The following is an 18,472-nucleotide window of genomic DNA, read 5'->3' on the forward strand; positions in this document are numbered from 1 at the left end:
TTGTAATAATGTTGTAAAGTGGAAAATTTTATGAGTGGCCTAGAACACATGCTGTAAGATGAACAGATCTGACCCAGTGTGTAAGCCACATTAACTATTTATTTAGGTTGTATTTTAGAGAAAAGCCCAGTGGCTGGTTAGGAATTGTTAAAAAACGTAGATACACTAATAACAGATCAGAAACCTTTTTACAGTTACTGCTGAAGAAACTTATACTACTGATTTCCCCGGTTTATTTGGCATCCTGACTCGTACAGAAATACCTAGGATTGACCTTTCAAAAGTTCGACCATAACATTATGACCATGTAAAATGAATGTCAGTCTCCTATGTCGGTCGTTTGCAGGGCATGCTCTGATCGACCTGATGCAGAGGTCTATAGAGCCGCCGCCCCAGGCAGGCGAGAGGGTGTTGTGTCGTCATCCCTTCCAGGAGTCAAAGAGAGCGTACGTCATCCCCACTAGCGTAGAGGCATTGTACAAGGTAATGAGCTGATATAAGTGTATGTGTGATTAAGTGCTGTTATTTAGCCAGTGTTTCTGTTACTATGATACTTCGGTTTTTTTAGGATAACTATTGATAATATTCATTCTGATAGCCCCTGGACTACTTATGTATGACTTTTTAGGCTTACCTCCATTTTGCGTCAAACTTAAATTACTTAAAGCTTACATCTTCGGAGCGTGCAACACGTTAAAAAACATCAAAATTTACTCATAAAAATGTACATTTTACAATAGACATTTACTTACACGAAACAACACAATACACTATAAAACTACTTTTCAATTAGACCAAATATCGCAGCACAGCTAAGCTAGTGCTTAGGACCAGGGACTTATACTCCTAATGGTTCAAAGTTCCAAACACTACTCATTAACTTCCAAATAAAATACAATAAAATAATTTAATGAGCCAATAAAAGCTTAAAGCGAGAGGCCAAAACAAAATAAAAGTGATAACTATCTGTTGTTTGAAGAGAGAGTAGTAGGTGTGTATAGTGCTATGATACAGTTGTTCGGAGTCATCCTAAGCTGTAAGTCCTCCTGTCTTAAAAAAAAAAAATAAATAAAGATCTCTCAGGTTAGGAATTGTTCTTCTGTAGAAGATAATTTCTCTACTGAAAAACCATTTGATAATTATTTTTAAGTATATATTATCAATCTTGTTTAACAATATCTAACAGGTAGACTTCCGTATCTGTTGGCCCAAGCAACCGAATGAAAATATTCATCGATATATCAATGATTAGATATATCGTTTGGTTAGTTAGGTAAGGTTAACCTAACTAACCAAACAATATATTGAATGAAACAATCGAACAATTGATATTTTCATTCGGTTGGATGTGCCAACAGATACGGAAGTCTACCCGTTTATTCTTAACAGGATTTAATGTTTCTAAACTACTGTAATCCATCGTATATTGTGGGCTAAAAATAAGATAATGTTTCTTCCCAGTCTCTGAATTAATACTTTGCAACATAACATGTTTAACGCTAAATAACCTTGTACTGGAAAATTAACCTCTTGCAAAAGTGATCAGGATCATAAAGAGGCAATACTTCAACAAACTCATGTTAAAGAAAGCAAACGAGCTGCTTCGTAGAAGGCTGAAATATGATTGATTTCTTAAAGGAAAATACCAAGCAGATTGCTGATATTTAAACTGTTGACATGCAAATTTGTTATATGATCTATTCATTTTACGTCTTCTCTTGCAATAATGTGATCATATTCAAGAAAGCAATGTAAAATACCTACACCATCAATTTCTGTCTGTTGAGATGGTATTTTGCATCCTAGGGCAATAACATTTTTGAAAATACAGTAGACTATTTTGGAAATCTCAGGAACAGTTCTTTGTCCAAACTGAAAAAAATGTTTACCGTCAAAAGGTGAACAAACTTTACTTTACTTTAAATTAAAGTCATGTTTAAAAACTACACATTGGTGAAAAAATCAGCAATTTTCTTAAAAATCAAAGAACACAGCAATAACATCTGTAAGATACTGGACAGGCTGTTTACGTATCTGTGATCATAAAAGTGCTTGTGTGAGTCATACACATGAGGATATTCAAAACAGCTGAAGCCCAATCCAAAAGGATCCAAATGAAAGTGGGTCTACTGGACAAGTATGGCTGGGTAGCTGAGTGGTTATAGTGCTCGCCTGACTATCAAAATGTAGCTGGATCGATCCTGAGAAAAGTCAGTAACTTAATAATGGTTCTAAACTGGACTCAGCTGTTCCTATTCATTGGGCTTTAAATAAATGATCCTGACTAATGAAACAGCTGAGCTTAGCCAGTAACAAAGCTACACAGATCATCACACTCTATTCTACACTCATCCTTTGCTCATTTTAGGGTTAAAATACACACCTAGGTAGTATTCCCATCTTTATGAGGGACTAGCAGAGTACCCGTCCTTCGTACGGGGTTGGAATATAAGTATAAAATGCTTATTGAAGATATACTCTAGCTTTGCGTTTGCAATAAGGGAGTTCACAGTTTGATAAAATTTGCTTTTTTAAATTTACAGTATTCTATAGTATTACACATCTACCATAGCCATAATGTTCTATCACTTCACCTAAACAATAGAGAAAAATAAATTATCAACAATTTGCAAAATATCACAAATTATTCATGAAATGAAAAACATAAACATAACTGTAATCCTACTTTGACAGTTATCAATCACAGTTTTTTGTTGCTGCTTAGTTCAAATTAGCTGTTTTCATAAATACAAAAAAAATATAGTGCTGCACCCTGTTGGTAAATCTTATAACTTTTTTTTAATGCTTTTCCATATCATAGAACCAACTTTTTTAGTTGAAAAAGCTGACTAAATTCTTGAATTCCCTTTAAATATGAATACTCATAAGGTTAACATGGGGAATTACAGAGCCACTGGGGCGGAGCCCGAAAGGATTTTTGAGATAAGAATATGCCTATATGTTAATCGGGAATGTAAGCTATCATCATGCCAAATTTCAGCCCAATCCGTCCAGTGGTTGTTGCGTGATTGAACTTTAAACAATAAACTTTAAACTGTTTAACAAACAAACAAACAAACAAACAAACAAAACAAACAAACAGACAAACTTTCACATTTATAATATTAGTAAGATAATTGATAATTGAGTAGTGATAATTTAATTGACCTTGAAATTTGATACTGAATTAAAAATCCAAAAGTGAAAACCTTCTAATGACTCCAGTGAATGTTTTTGCAGGTTTACTGGCAGAATGGGAAAGTTTGCCAGCCCCAGCCGAGCCTCAAGGAAGTAAGGGACCGAGTCAGAGCTTCACTGCAGACTCTGCGCCAGGACCACAAACGGAACCTCAATCCAACACCCTACAAGGTCAGTGACATATATGACGATTAGAACTTGTCTTGATGTACGTGTTATACCAAACAGAAATAGCACGTGTTTTCAAGGTATTTGATCGTTTAGTCCACAAGGAGTTTCAGATAACAGAAGATCTGATATTCTCAGAACTTTACTGTATCAGAGACTTTTGTTCTGTTCAGCCCAACTTTTCTAGTCTAATGCTTGATCCAGCTTCTTTTCATGCTTGGCTCAAAATGCCACATGCTTTCTCACCTCTAAGTGTAATATTTAAAAAAATTAGCAGTGTTCAAAATTTTTCTCATTATTAACTATTATCAATGGTTGAACTGGTTTCAGGTTGCTGTAAGTGACTGCTTATACAACTTTATCCATGACTTGTGGCTTCAGAACGCCCCGATTGGCGAATTGTCTTGAAGCTAATGCTTTCCCATCATTGAAACCACATAAATGCTAGTCCTACCTTGCTGGTCTAGCAACACAACTTGAGTCGTTGCTGAAAAAATAAATCTTTAAGTGGTACTAGGTAGCTGAATGTTAAATTTATTTTGTTGACTTTAAAAAATGAAATATTGTTTTTGTGCTGTTAACAAGTGGTTAGTATATCCTTATTTTGTTATTTAGATGTAGCATATTTATTATTTTTAGGCTTAATCTTGTACTTCATACTTGATTTATTTTCACTATGCAACTTCTAGATTATAAAGTACCAAACTGTTAAAGCATTAATGGTTTAAGCACAATAAAATAATATAGTTAGCGCTGGATTGTACATTTGTCCATTTTTGGATAGTAGATTAAAAGCTATTGAGGATGTTAAATGTAATTATTTTTATTTTTAGATTTTGTCCTTTATTAGGGCTTTACAAATTATAAATTCTATGTTTTAATTATATCTTTTACAATCTAAACATCTTTAAGGAAATTTGTATCTCTTATTTTGTTAAATGTGCCATTTTCTGTTTAAACGTAGTTATCTAATATACCAAACTAGTGTGGACATAAGGTAAATGAGATGTAAATACTTTATTTTTAAAATATAGGCATTGGTTAGTTAGAATAGAGAAAAATAATATATACAAATAATAGGTGCATTTTAACAAGGCCGAGTAATGTTATATGACAAATATTATTAATATTGGAGTGAATGAAGATGAATTGGATGGTTTGGTTGTTATAGGTATCCACAATTATCCAACCAAGCCTATATCAAGTTTATATGTTTAACAATTGTATCTTCGCTACACAATTTGTTGACTATTTTCTAATGCGTATAACATCTCAAATGCTTACAGTTTAAACAGTTTCATGGAGTAGTTATTTTCAGAAGTTTGGACCAAACTTTTTTGAAACATATCCGTAGTATTAATTAATTGGTTTTTCAATTTGGTTGCAGATAAGTTATTAAATTAACACAGATATTAAGTGTTCCAGTAAGTGTAACAGGTATTTTTGTTGTAAAATCACTTGGTTTTTTTTATTAAGATAAATATTTTTAAATGGCTTTCATTTGGAATCGGAACACGGACTAATTCCTTGTGTGCAGATAGGTCCTATTTGTCACGATACATGTACCAAGTGTGAAGTCAACCTTTCAAGGGATTTTAAAGTGATTTATACATTTGTAAAAAGACATGTTTTTATGAAATCTAACAGAAATAAATAGTATCAGCAATTTGACACGTCATACTCTCACCAATTAGCTTGTCAACAAACCTTTTCATGGGCAAGCGATGGCAGTAACTATTATATTTTATAGGGAAGGTCACAAGAGTCGTGATAACTTTTGAACCGTAATTTTTACATCATTGGCTGTACTATTTTGTTTAGAGTAAAATTTTGTGAAAAATCACCATTAAAAATCCAAATTTAAAAAAATTTAAACGCTTGGACATAACATGAATTAGTACCCCCACACATATATCTGTGTGTCCATTAGCACGATAACTCGAGCAAAAATTATCCAATTTCAATGAAATATGGTTCAAACGTGGACCATGGGGTTTAATGGGTTAAAAATGGGTTTTTCTCATTTTTGACCCTCAAAACATACAATTTTCAAATTTCTCTAAACCATTTGGAAGAGCTTAAAAAACAAATAATTTAGTATCTTGGCGTGGTTTTGTATGGTTATAGGTTTCAGAGATAAAAAGTAAATTTAAAATCTTTTTGTTATTCTTATGGAGAATAAGTTGAACTGTTGTAGTTTGCTTGTTTATGGATATGTTTTGATCAAACTTGGCTAATTTATTCACTTTATATACTAAGCTATTAATATTTTCTAAAAAACACACTTTATTACCCTCCTTGTGGCAGCAAACCTAGGTACTCGTTATACGTAATGTTATTGGAATGGATTTAATTGAAAATCAAATCAGGCAAATGGAAATTCGCTTAGTCTGCAGGTTTGCTGCGGCAGGGGTATTATCTAAAACAAACAGAATTTATAAGTCAGTTTGTTACAAACAGTGATCTAGTTGTCAAAACAAAGTGAATATAGTGCATTATGTTGATTTTAATTTAATAGTTTTAATGTTAAATTATGTAATACATAAAAAATCTACTTGAATTTGGTCTTTTCAAACTAAGTCTTCATTAATTCAGTCTCAGTTACTTATTACAAATTTAACTTAAATTTTAAAGGTACAGTACCTGAATCAGTTTTAGTACTTATTTGAAGTACTTAACAAAACCTATTTCTTGAACAAATAATTTTTTTTTTCAAACTATCTTAAGGTTAATGTTTGTATACTGTTACATTTTAATGAACTTAATATGTTTACCTACGGCCGTTTTTTTAACTAGCCTTTTCAATTCAGTTCTTAGAATTGAAAAGATTCACTTTACAGTATTGTTTACTTATACTTAACATAATTGATTTGTTACTTTACAGTACAAGTTTGGACCAATGAAGTTCAAGGATTGAGAGAAAAGAAGTAAAATTGTAATGCTTCAAACATCAACTTATTAGCGGTTAAAGCCAATTTAATTGATTATACAATGAGTGAGTGGTTGGGTTGGAACAATGAGTTATTGCATCACAATCAGTGACAATGAGAGGTTATAAACAAAAACATAACCTCTCTTAGACGTTATGAGTAGTGATTATTAGTAATTTAAAAATGGTCGTAGGTAAAGTAGTGTACGCAACTCACGTAATTAGCCTTAAAGACACTCGTAGAAGTTTTACAGGCTCTTGCCAAGGCTCGTACCTTAAATTTTCTACTTGTGTCTTAAAGACTATCTTTACGTGATTGTTGCGTAAACTAAAAATAAATTTGACTGTTACTTTTTTAGTTAAATTTTAAATATACTACAGTTATACCAGGATGTTAGTGCCTAGGCTGTTGTTACCGTTTAGTTGCAAGTTACCACCGGATGCAGTTAGTGCTAACTAAGCATTCCAATATTTTATTGTTTAAGGCTAACTAGGTGTTGCCTACTCACATTGTTCATAGCACTAAATTAAAGCTAGACATTTGTAATAATCATAGAGAAGTCACATAATTTTTTCACATTGTAGTAAAAGTTTGTAAAAATGTGTGTTTTTTATTTCCCTTGATATTATAAAATTAATGCAACTTAAAGAAAATTAAAATCAGAATACTTATTGAATTTTCTATGGAGAGATAAAGGAAAAGAGAGTGTAAAATGAAATTGATTTAAATTATAAAAAAAAGATAGAAAAATGTTTAGTACATGTTTATTGAAGGTAACAGTGGACTGTAATTTATAATGTGGTTTTAAATCTGTATAAACAAACAAAACATATGATTTGAATGACAAATTGAAAAATAAGTCTTTTTGAGAATTAAATCTATCAATCCAATGTATGTATATTTGTTTGTTAGTCCTTTATGGACTCCGAAACTGTTCGACAGATTGTAATGAAACTTTCAGGTATTATTCAGCATTATTCAAGGATGGTTTGTGTGAAGTTTGGTGCAGATCCGTCAAAAGGGCTCCGCCCCAGTGGCTCTGGAGTTTCCCATGTTAACCTTATGAGTACTCATATTTAAATGGAATTAAAGATTCTTAACAGCTGGTTCAACTAAAGAATTTAATTCTATGATGTTCAATAGCATTAAAAAGTTAATAGGTTTACCAACAGGGTGCAGCACTATTATTTTTTTCAGTTTATGACAACAGCTAATTTGCAACCAAGGCAAGTCAGCGCAGCGAACGAGCTCCAACCTACAGGTGAGTGAGCGTAGCAAACGAACTTCAACCAGGACGTGATTGAGCCATGCGAACGACTCATCTTGAAAATGAATGAGCATTTGACATAAAACCACATTAGGGCAGGACGACGTCTGCCGGGCCAGCTAGTGTATATATATATATAAATTATGTTTTTAAGAGTTGTTAGCCTCCGGATTACGTTTGAATATTTATAATGGTTCCAACCGGTCGCGTCACCTGTCTCGTGTTCCCGAGTACTCGGTCTTTTTAATGTTAAATGTTTGTGTCAATGCGCGTTTTCGTGTGTTCGTGTTCTATGTACTTATTTATTAAATGACGACCTTCATATATGAAAGTGAATAACGACGCCTTGTACGGCCTGAAGATGGTTCCCTGTGAACCGAAACTATAGTTGCCACACGCAGCATATTGGATTACTGAATGCAGGTATTTAAACCATTATAAATAAATTATGTGTTTTTACATATTCCGGCCCCTTTGAAATATTAAACTTGGTTAATTTCAATTAATTTCTTGAGTTGGTAAAGGGCACAGTTTTGAAATAGACCTCTTAATAAGTCCATCCTTTGATTTTAGAGTAGCAACTCGCACAAAATTGTCGTCTTGAATAAGCATTATATCATCAATTTTTATGTTAGGTCTTGATGTATTCCAACTTGACATTTTCTGCAGTTGGTTCAGATATTCCTTGCACCATCGGTTCCAAAAATGCTGTGAGAGTTGTTGAACATGTTGCCATCGAGAAAGTCTATTTAATTTCAGATCTTTAAGATTAGGTTCCGGAACACTGGTGAATGAAGTTCCAATTAGGAAATGAGCAGGTGTTAGGGGCGTAAGATCATCCGGCTCGAAGGAACAAAATGTAAAATGAAATTGATTTAAATTATAAAACAAAAGATAGAAAAATGTTTAGTACATGTTTATTGAAGGTAACAGTGGACTGTAATTTATAATGTTGTTTTAAATATGTATAAACAAACAAAACATATGATTTGAATGACAAATTGAAAGATAGTCTTTTTGAGAATTAAATGTATATATATATAAATGATGTGTTTTTACACAGAGAGGGCGATATACAAAAAACAAAATTCTTTGATAGTAAATTCTTTAAGAAATACAATGGTGTCATGTTTGTTTCAGGTCTCTTGATTTACAAGTATTTTCTGGTCTATCTTTATGAGATCAAAGAATTCTTTGATTGGAAATCAGTTCGTTCCACGAGCCAGTCTCACAGACCCTGTTTTAGAGTGTTTCCTCTCATAGTCTTGAGGTCTTGGGGCTGATACAGGATGGTTTCTTACTGAAGTGCGTTGTATGGTGTGCAGGAAGGCTGAAATCTGTAGCTTTTCTGGTTTGGTACGGGTGAAAATCTCTATTCCTGGGAAGATCAGCCGATCAGTGTATAGAGCTATGAGGGTTGGGAGCATTAGCGATTTAAAGGCTTCTGTGCAGCTATCGGGGTCAAGGTTCATTAGAGCCCTAATGGCCTTCTGAAGTACTGTACCAGGATTTTGTTAATTGGTTTTAGATGTTCCTCCCCATGATATCAACCACGAATACTAGAAAAAATCTGGTATGGATCATAAACATAAACAAATGACGTTTTTGGTCTGAAAGCAAACAAAACCCATAGCATTAATTAACATATGGTTTTGTTTACTTTCGGGCCAAAAACAACATTTTTTATGTTTATGATCCATACCGGGTCTTTTCTAATATTCGTGATATCAACCCATACCTGAGATGGAACTTCACTAAAGCAAAATATGCTGTCTTAGCTGCTTGAATGCCTGCAGTCCATTTGATCATTTTTACCACATAGGTCCCAGATAAAAAAGCTTCTTTGTTAAGTTGTTTATATGATCTGTCCAGGAGCGATCAGCATCAATAGTAACACCCATGTGTTTAAACTTTTCAACTGAAATATTATGCGTTTCAGGTATGTGCTCCAGTCTTCTGCTAAGATTAATCTGTATCATCTTAGAGGGGTTTATAGCCAAGTCATTTTTTAGATAATATTGTAGAGCTTTGTTTGTTGATAATACTGTATAAGTACCTGAATATAATTCTAACTGTGTCATTTCAAAACAGTAGTGTTGTGTCATCTGCGTACATAATGGTTGTCATTTATAAAACCTGGTAAGTCATTCGTAAAAAGGGTAAAAAAGGGCCTGGGGCACTCCTCTATTCACTGTCAATTGTCTTGATCTGTGTACATTTGATTGAACTTGTACTTTTTGTTGGATTTCAACAATTTGTCTGTGTCCTTTTTAAATAGCTAGCAACCCATTATTTTGCCATATCATCAATTCCCAAAGCTGATATTTTTTCCAGATGAGGTCGTGGCCCAAATATATTATAATATAGTCAAGCATGCTGTCTAGATGACCTATAATGATTTCGATTAAGTCTATCAGAGCTGTAATCGTGGATCTTCCTTTGAGGAAGCCATGCTAATTTTTTTTTATATTAGGTCATATCTTTCTAAATGACTTTGCATTCGTGACAGTGCAACGTCATCATCATCTTCCTCAATCGCGGCAAAATTTTGTTTATTTCCTACGGTCGTGTAGACATTGTTACTGTCTCCCACGGTCACAGCAAAACCCTGAATAACCCCGCCGTAACAGAACATCATCATCATCTTCACCGATCGCGGCAAAATATTGACTTTACATGCATTAAAAAAATACATGCCCGAAGGGTGGGGGGTTGCGGTTATCCCCTTCGCCCTCCCCTTGGAAACCTATAACCTTCGCCACTGCTACAAACCTACAATTAAAAACTTGTCCTCTAAAAAATTACCCTTTGGGGTGTTGCTGGTTAAGTAACTTTTAGAGTTTTGTAGTTTTAAACACAATTTCCACTAAAAATGACCGAATGATAAATTATATTTATTAAGTTATTTTTGTATGACCGTGACTGTTGATTTTGTGTTCTTCAAGCAGATGGAGGCAATATTAAAACCTAGGTGTACGTAATTAGCAACGCTACAACTTTCTATTAATGTATTGGCCAGCCTACCTAACAACAGTTTAGCTATGAATTTTTATCTAAATGTAAATCACTACATAATATTATGGACCTTTTGAACCAGAGGGATTATTCAGAGGACCTTGTCAAGGGGGGTGGGCAAACGGGTGTGTTCCTCACCAGGAAGGGGATTCAGGGGTTTTTCCCCATAAAATTTGCATTTTTAAGCCATTTTGTGACTTTTAAAAGCCATTATAACGTCTAGAACTGTGCCCAAAAGCCTCCATTGCGTTTTTATGACAAAATGTATGTTTAAATTTATATTCCAGGGTCCAAGGAGGGGACTTTGTCCTATATAGGCCCTCTCCCTTTGGAACCACCTCTAATGATCCTGTATATCACTTTGAGATCAGCATTATATTTAATCCAAAATATGCTTTTAAAGACAAAATGTATGGAAGATTGACCCGAGAACTCCAACTCATAGAAGTCCGTTGCCTATCCACCATTTTTGAATTATAAAAGAATTTTCATAGTAGCCTAGTCACAGAAATATTAAATTAATTTGTAGGTAAAAACCAAAAACTAGATGCTTTTACAAAATTATTATTAAATAAATAAAAGCCCTAAAAATTACAATACACTTATTTAATAGCCATGTTTCTTGTATCCACCATGGTCAAATCCATGATGTTCGCCATGATGAGAAGAGCCAAAACCTCCATGTTGTCCACCGCCACCATGATGCAAGCTGCTACTGCCAATCCCTCCTTGACTTCCTTGATGACCTCCACTGCCAATGCCTCCTAGACTTCCTTGATGACCTCCACTTCCAATGCCTCCTAGACCTCCTTGATGACCTCCACTTCCAATGCCTCCTAGACTTCCTTGATGACCTCCACTTCCAATGCCCCCTAGACCTCCTTGATGACCTCCACTTCCAATGCCTCCTAGACCTCCTTGGTGATGACTTCCACTTCCAATACCTCCTTGACCTGCATGGTGACTTCCACTACCAATGCCTCCTAGATGTTGACTTCCACCTCCAATGCCTGAAGGACCTCCATGGTGACTTCCACCTCCAACGCCTCTTGAACCACCCTGATGAAGACCACCTCCACTGCCTACAGGAAAATAAATGAATGTGAGATAAACAACTTTTTAGATTATTTATACACCTTTTAAACCCACCTAGCCAATTTTCAAAGAGTTGTTTAGCTTCCGGATTACTGTATTCTACTTAAAATGGTTTACAAAACCTGCATAGTACAGTAATCCTTTGTTGCTGTTTTGGCAACTAGTTTTGGTTCTTCTAATCCATCATCAGGCCTCAAGGTCTTGTAAACACTTCATTCGAAGGTTGTTAACAAACAGAGTTCAATAAATAAAACATAATTATACGACACACAAGAAAATAGAACGGTCACACGGACATTGACATGGAAATGGACATGGAAGGGACATTGACAAAATTGAACAAGCCGGGCTGAAGTAAAGTTTAGACCCTAAGACCCTAAATTTAGTCTAGTAGACGGCGTCTAGACAGTCTAGACTTCATTTCAGTCCGGTCACATTCGATTTTTTCAATGTCCCCCACGTGTTTAGTGTTTTTTGTAAACGTGTGTCCGTTCTATGTTATCGTGTGTTGTATATGTTTTATTTATTGAACTCTTTTAGCGACCTTCGAATGAAGTGATTACTTGACACCTTGAGGCCTGATGATGGTTCAGATAAGTACGAAACTAGTTGTCACCTAGCCATGTTATTTTAAATACACTAAATGAATTTCAAAGAGAACCCCTGGCCCTTATCCACAGAGTGTGGACTATGCTTGAGTTGGGATGAAAATAATAAGATCTGGAAGTCATAGCATAATCAGGATTACATACAAAATTTAGAGTATACATTAGTGGTATAGTCATAAATTTTACGGTGTGGGAAAGCTCGCCAATTTCTGAGAACTGACTAAAATATAAAATTAATATCTATTATTATTGAAAATTTCAGAGTGGTAATGTCGCTCCCACTAAATCAATGGAGGACATACAGATTGTCAAGGGGGTTTAAAAGTTACCAAAAAAGCAATAATTAAAGTGAGGCAAACTACTCCAAAAAAAACACCTTCATATTTTGCTATCAATTAATAATGCTATCCAACAAAGAGTCAACCGGGTTTACACTGCTCACTTGCAATATGTGAAAAAACAAATTGATTGTTAAAAAGATACACAATCATCTACTGTTTGTATTGTTTCATGCCATATAGGCTACTCATTCCATTAGTTTATTTATTTTTATAGATATTAATACTCTCACCTATATTTTGTGAAAGTCTTAACTATGTGATTCTTTTCCACATGCTCTATAATCTTAAACCACTACCTAAAACCTGAAGTCTGTATAAAAAATAGTTTTTTTGTTTTGTATCCTTTTATTTTAATTTGAACATTTAATTCAGAATAACGTGCAATCGTAGTGTTTTTCTACAGGACAGCTTCACATTTTTCAACTTTTTTATACAGGATTCACTTATAAGTTTAAGTTGGCCAATAAATAAACCTACCACCACTTCCCAGGTTATGGCTTCCCCCCATGCTCTGGGACCTACGATGACCATGACCTGTAACAGCAAATGTGGTTAAACATATTTTATTTCAATATATAATTTTGTTTTGCTGTTGGATGTGTGACAATATGTTTTATTGTGTTAGTTGTCAATATTTCAACTCACATTTCCACCATATATTCGTAGATCCTGTAGAATGTATATCAAATGCTATTTTAAGGTTTTTCTTAGTGAGATAACTGTAAGCTTGAACAAGGAAGATTACTCAATAATCTGCTAGACATACTTAATGCCATATAAACTGTCCACAAAATAGAGAATGTTGTTAGAGTGACTCTTTGTAGAACAAAAGATAATTCAAGCAAAAACATTAGATGAACATTTTGCAGAGGTCCGGAGGTCAATGAAATTACCGAGAATTCAAGTAAAACATTAGATAAAAATTTGCATAATGATAAATACTTTTACAGTATGGATGAAGTTACAATAAAAAAGATGAGGTTAACAGTACTATTCATCTACCTCTATCTCTATCCATAAATTGAGGTGGTGTCTAGTCTATCTGTCTATCTGTCTGTCTTCTTGTCTGTCTGTCTGTCTGTCTGTGCAGCTACTATGACTAAAATACTTACTTAAACCGATTAGCCAAAATTAAGCACAAAGATTGTCCACATATCTAGGAATATCATAGGCCTATTCACTTCCCAGAGTTCTTTTCGGGCTACGCCCCTTGGACGTCCAAAGTTTTGATGTGAGGTTTACAAAAGTAAATTATTGATAATTGGTATCCATGGAAGCATGAGAAAATTCACTATGTTTACCTTTGCATTGAAATTTCAATGAAAACAAGCAGAACTGTCACCTGCTTATTTCACAATTTCAGACAGCTGATCTAAACAAATTAAGAAGCTAGTTTCATATAGAAGGTCTCTGGCTTTAGTAGTGAGTAGTAATTTACCATGTAAAAACCTATCATTATCATATTAATATTTTTTTATAACCAATACATCAAAATCTAATGAACTGAAAAAAGACAAAAAACACTTTAAATAACTATGAATCGTTTTTCAGCAGAATCAAAGTTTTTCTTCTGACGTGCACTGTATCCATAATTTTGCCTATATGTAATATTACTGTCGTTTACTTTTGTTTGTGAAGCTATACTTTCTTTTCACTTGGACCTTCACTCGTTGATTTAGTCGAAAAATTCATTTGAATCAACAAAGTATCAGTATTATAATGTACTTATATTGTACTCAGGTTCACTTTTGTATTGGAATGTAAATTCATTGTTAGATTTTATATAAACATGTTATAAAATAATAAATTAATAAACTACTATCTACCTCCATGTTCCACACTGGATCCATAAGGCCGGGCTACGGCCAACCCTACTGCCAGAGACAGCAAAACCTGGAAAACATAGGAAAATCATGGTGATATTGCTTAGTTGTAATGATTAAAAAGTACGGTAGCTGATGAATACTCTTTAAAATGATTCTTGGTTTTGTAATATCATAGACGAAAAATCTCAATAGCCTAAAACAAAGTCTGAAAATTTTTTGTTGCATGTTACATGCCTGGGTGAAAATCCTCCATCTGACATTTGCTAAAAAAAAATAACACGAAAAGTTGAGGTGTCTGTTGCCGATGTTCTTTTTTGACATTTCGGACATGGCACAAAACGATCAAATATTGTGACCTGAACACAGTCTCAAACCATAATGAAACCGAAACCGATTCCATTAGAACAACGAGATTTTGATGTTAATTTTCATATATAAAACATTATCTTACCAACAATATCTTACCATAAACAGTATTTGAAAAACAACTAATTTTGAACTAGATATTGGTGGTAGAAGAAATGACATGTATATAAAAATCAGCTGACTTGATAAATTCAGAGAAAGAAAACTAAAAATCCTAGTGGGGCGGGGTACGAGTTGCGTACACTACTTTACCGCCCGGTTTTTAATTACTAATAATCACAGCTCAAAACTTCTAAGAGAGGTTATGATTTCGTTTATAGCCTCTCATTGCTACTGACATTGATGCAACGACTCATTGTACCTTGTACCAATTACTAATTAATTGCACCAACCGTTATCAATTAAATTGGTAAACAGCTGATAAGTTGAAGATCCAAGCATTACAATTTTACTTCTTTCTCTCAATCCTTGAACCTCTTTGGTAGTTTGTGTTGTTAAGTAAAACTTGTAAACTATGCTGTGATGTAAGTAAACAATGCTGTTATGTGAAACTTTTCAATTCTAAGAAGTGAACTGAAACGGCTACTTTAAAAAACGGTCGTAGGTAAAGTAGTGTATAATATATACGCAACTCACCTAAATAGTCTATACGCCATACTATACTGTTTTAAAGAACTTCCCACGCAAAGATTTAGTCCAGAAAACAGCTGTTTGCCGCCAGCTTAATCAAATAAAGGTTCATTACGTACTACTGTACTGAAATGAGTCTTTACTGGACACCAACCAGCTGATGCTTTTTGACAATGAGTGATTATAAAATACATAACCTCTCTTTGAGGTTATAAGTAGTGAATGTTAATGTTAGTCCTTTGGTCGGTGGGAATATATAAGAATCTGTACAGATTTGTTATTGTTCAGTTAGCTTACAGTAGTAGGCTATGGCCTAAAATATCGTACGTCACTCGTCCATAATGTGATTACCGGACTCGTATGGTAACGACCACACTCGTCCGGTAAACACCTATTTTCAGGACTAGTAAATATACTATAACGCAATCGTTGCATATACTACTATAACAGCTGATTGTTGCATTGTTATTTCATTGATTCTTCTTTTTGTTGTTGTTCACAATTTGCATTTGTGGTTAAAGTGTTCCTTATGTCATTTGTGTGTTTCTTAAGTTATGTGCCTTAGTTATTTGTCTTATGGTTATGTGGCCATTAATATTAGTGAGTAAAGTGATATACGCATTTCATAATCATTATTTTTTAGAGAGCAATGGGAAGTCTATTCTGTGTATAGTCAATGGTTTTAGTTACGGCGCGTCGTCGATTATTTTTGCTTATCCATTCGTTAGTGTCCCCACACAGTCCGACGGTAGTAATTAATTGTAATCGGTCGTTTGTCTAGTATATTGCCTGCCACAAACGTGTAATGGAGCTGTCTGTTATCTAGGCTTAGTGTACCAATACTACATTAACTTAGTGTTAATGTAATTAAATTAATTGATATGATCTCAGAGTAATAAAACAAAAATGTTTTGTTTTATTAATCTGAGATATGGTTAATAAACCTATCTATGTTGTATGCATTATTTAGTTGGTTTTATTCGTAGGTTAATTGTCAATCTTTACACCAATGTAATGTATCTCTTAAAATACCATTCCAAAACCTAAAATAGTGGTGCGAGTTCTGTATAAATGTAAAAACAACCCATTAGTGTTTTTTTTTTATTTTACATGTAAGAGTAGTTAATTTGAAAAATATTTTTCATTTATTTTAATATTTTGATACTTATATTTGTTTTTAATTAAACCCCTTTTGCTAAATCAACGATCATAATTATATTAGTCTTACTTACAATGTTTGTGTATCCTATCATGGTCTGAAGTGAACTAATGATAATTAGCTGGCATTGTTATCTTTTATACTTTTGGGAGTATCGCTGACCCTGTCAATATCTGCTGTCAGTGATTGTAGCTTCATCGAATTTGCTAACATAACAAGCTCTTTGAACCTTCGTAGAATCAACAGCTAGAAAACCCGTGTTTATGTTTGTGTGATGTTTATTTGTAAATTAATGATCATTTTGGAAATTTAATGACGTAACATTATTGAAATTTATTACATAACAATCTTAGTGTGAAGAAAAACTTATAGATTTTGAACTAGTAAAAAAGCAACTAACAAGTAAGAAATATTTTACAGTAAGTTAAATAACGTAAGTGCACAATTTCAATACTTTATCAAAAATTTAATTATGATTAAAACTGTAAACGTCCAACTCCATACACTTACCCTAAATTGAAAATATATTCATTCAAGTTCTTCTCTTGGTTTCTGGTGAGTTTTTAAGTAATGCACTGACATGGGTAATTGCTGATAGGGCATTGGTTTTTAACACCTTCCTAACAGGCGATCTTTTTAATAACATTTTTATTGAGGTTCCTGTTTATTAATTGTCAGCTCTTTTAGAGAATAACCCACAAAGGAAATATGCTATTAATGCAGGTCTCATGATAAGACCTGATTCCTGGACCGATTTAATTTTTCGTTATGATGTCCCAAGAGGACAAAGATACCATTCATCCTAAGTACTCATTAAACTTAGTGTTTTTAAAATAGGGAATAAATCTGACAATTAATTTTAAAGAAATACTTTAGTGAAAATCCAATGGAAATTTGCTTAGTCTGCAGGTTTGCTGTGGTGGGGGTATTTTATCTCGTCTGTGTATAACCTTATATACTTTAAATGCCTTATATACACACTTCGCAGGGTTTAATTTACAATGTATCTGAAACTATCGACAAAACACTACAGTGTGGTGTAGTCAATACTTTTACCTACGACCGTTTTTTAAAGTAGCCATTTCAGTTCAGTCATAGATAAAACATACTCCCTTCAGTTCTTAGAATTGAAAAGTTTCACTTAACAGCTGTTTACTTTCATATCAGCATAGTTTCATTTCATATTAGCATAGTTTTTCTCATATCAACATGGGTAACGGACCAATGAGGTTCAAGGATTGAGAGAAAAGAAGTACAATTGTAATACTTCGAGCGTCAACTAATCAGCTGATCAGCTGATCAGTTGACAATTTTAATTGTTGATCCGGCTTGTTCCTGTTGATACTCGCGTATTCTTAACCTATGTTGGTGGAAGTTAAATGAAGGTTGATTTTAAAATATCAGTTAGTGAAAGTGATGTTGACGATATAGAAATGAGAGCACAAACTGTTTGTGCTAATCTTTTGCCACCAAAATCAAAACAAAGGTACCATATGCAATTACATACCAGCAATTCATTAAATGGACGAAACAAAATAAGGTTAAATTGATAAATTAAAATGTTCTTCTGGTTTATTTTGAAAACCTCTTAACCCAACTCGTAACCCAACTCGTTGTGGACCACATATTCGATGCTGAGATCTAACTGTAAATTAACTGTTTCACTATATTATTCAGTTGTCCAAAAATATATGCAATGTTTCCCTAATTGTACCTGATACAGTATTTATGGTAAGAATGCTGCTAGCAGAACCTATTGCCTGAAAAAGTAGCCTAACGTATTATTTAACAAAGTTTTACAAACACGTAATTACATGAAATCAGCTGATTATACAATAAGTCGTTGCATCACTTTCAGTGGCAATGACA

The 18,472-nt window shown here is 33.7% G+C and overlaps 2 protein-coding genes across 9 annotated transcripts in view; one reads left to right on the top strand and one right to left on the bottom strand.

Moving 5' to 3' along the window:
* The window catches only part of LOC128988660 (nicotinate phosphoribosyltransferase), a 63,644-nt gene extending 56,790 nt beyond the window's left edge, over positions 1-6,854 (top strand). For 6 of the 7 annotated variants that reach the window (XM_054410154.1, XM_054410155.1, XM_054410158.1 and 3 more), the window contains 3 exons: positions 347-483; positions 3,241-3,369; positions 3,697-6,854. In XM_054410154.1, the coding sequence (XP_054266129.1) occupies positions 347-483; positions 3,241-3,369; positions 3,697-3,774 (344 nt within the window). In that variant the 3' untranslated portion in view covers positions 3,775-6,854. The remainder of the gene's footprint in view (positions 1-346; positions 484-3,240; positions 3,370-3,696) is intronic. The other variant, XR_008490411.1, reaches the window with a different exon arrangement.
* A 4,272-nt stretch (positions 6,855-11,126) lies between these two features.
* On the bottom strand, positions 11,127-16,719 carry LOC128990168 (acanthoscurrin-2-like). Of its 2 annotated transcripts, XM_054412449.1 has the most exons (5): positions 16,677-16,719; positions 14,449-14,515; positions 13,100-13,156; positions 11,385-11,660; positions 11,127-11,303 (listed from the first exon to the last, which is right to left on the bottom strand). In XM_054412449.1, exons 1-5 carry the CDS (start codon positions 16,695-16,697, stop codon positions 11,185-11,187), a joined length of 540 nt encoding a protein of 179 aa, XP_054268424.1. In that variant the 5' UTR covers positions 16,698-16,719; the 3' UTR covers positions 11,127-11,184. The 2 variants fall into 2 exon arrangements, with proteins under 2 accessions (XP_054268424.1, XP_054268423.1); XM_054412448.1 differs by having other exon boundaries at positions 11,127-11,660.
* Positions 16,720-18,472: the final 1,753 nt, after the last annotated feature.

This window comes from Macrosteles quadrilineatus, unplaced genomic scaffold, assembly GCF_028750875.1.
Source record: "Macrosteles quadrilineatus isolate MER2022 unplaced genomic scaffold, UCM_ALF_1.0 Scaffold_3__2_contigs__length_128488019, whole genome shotgun sequence".
Lineage (NCBI taxonomy): Eukaryota > Metazoa > Arthropoda > Insecta > Hemiptera > Cicadellidae > Macrosteles > Macrosteles quadrilineatus.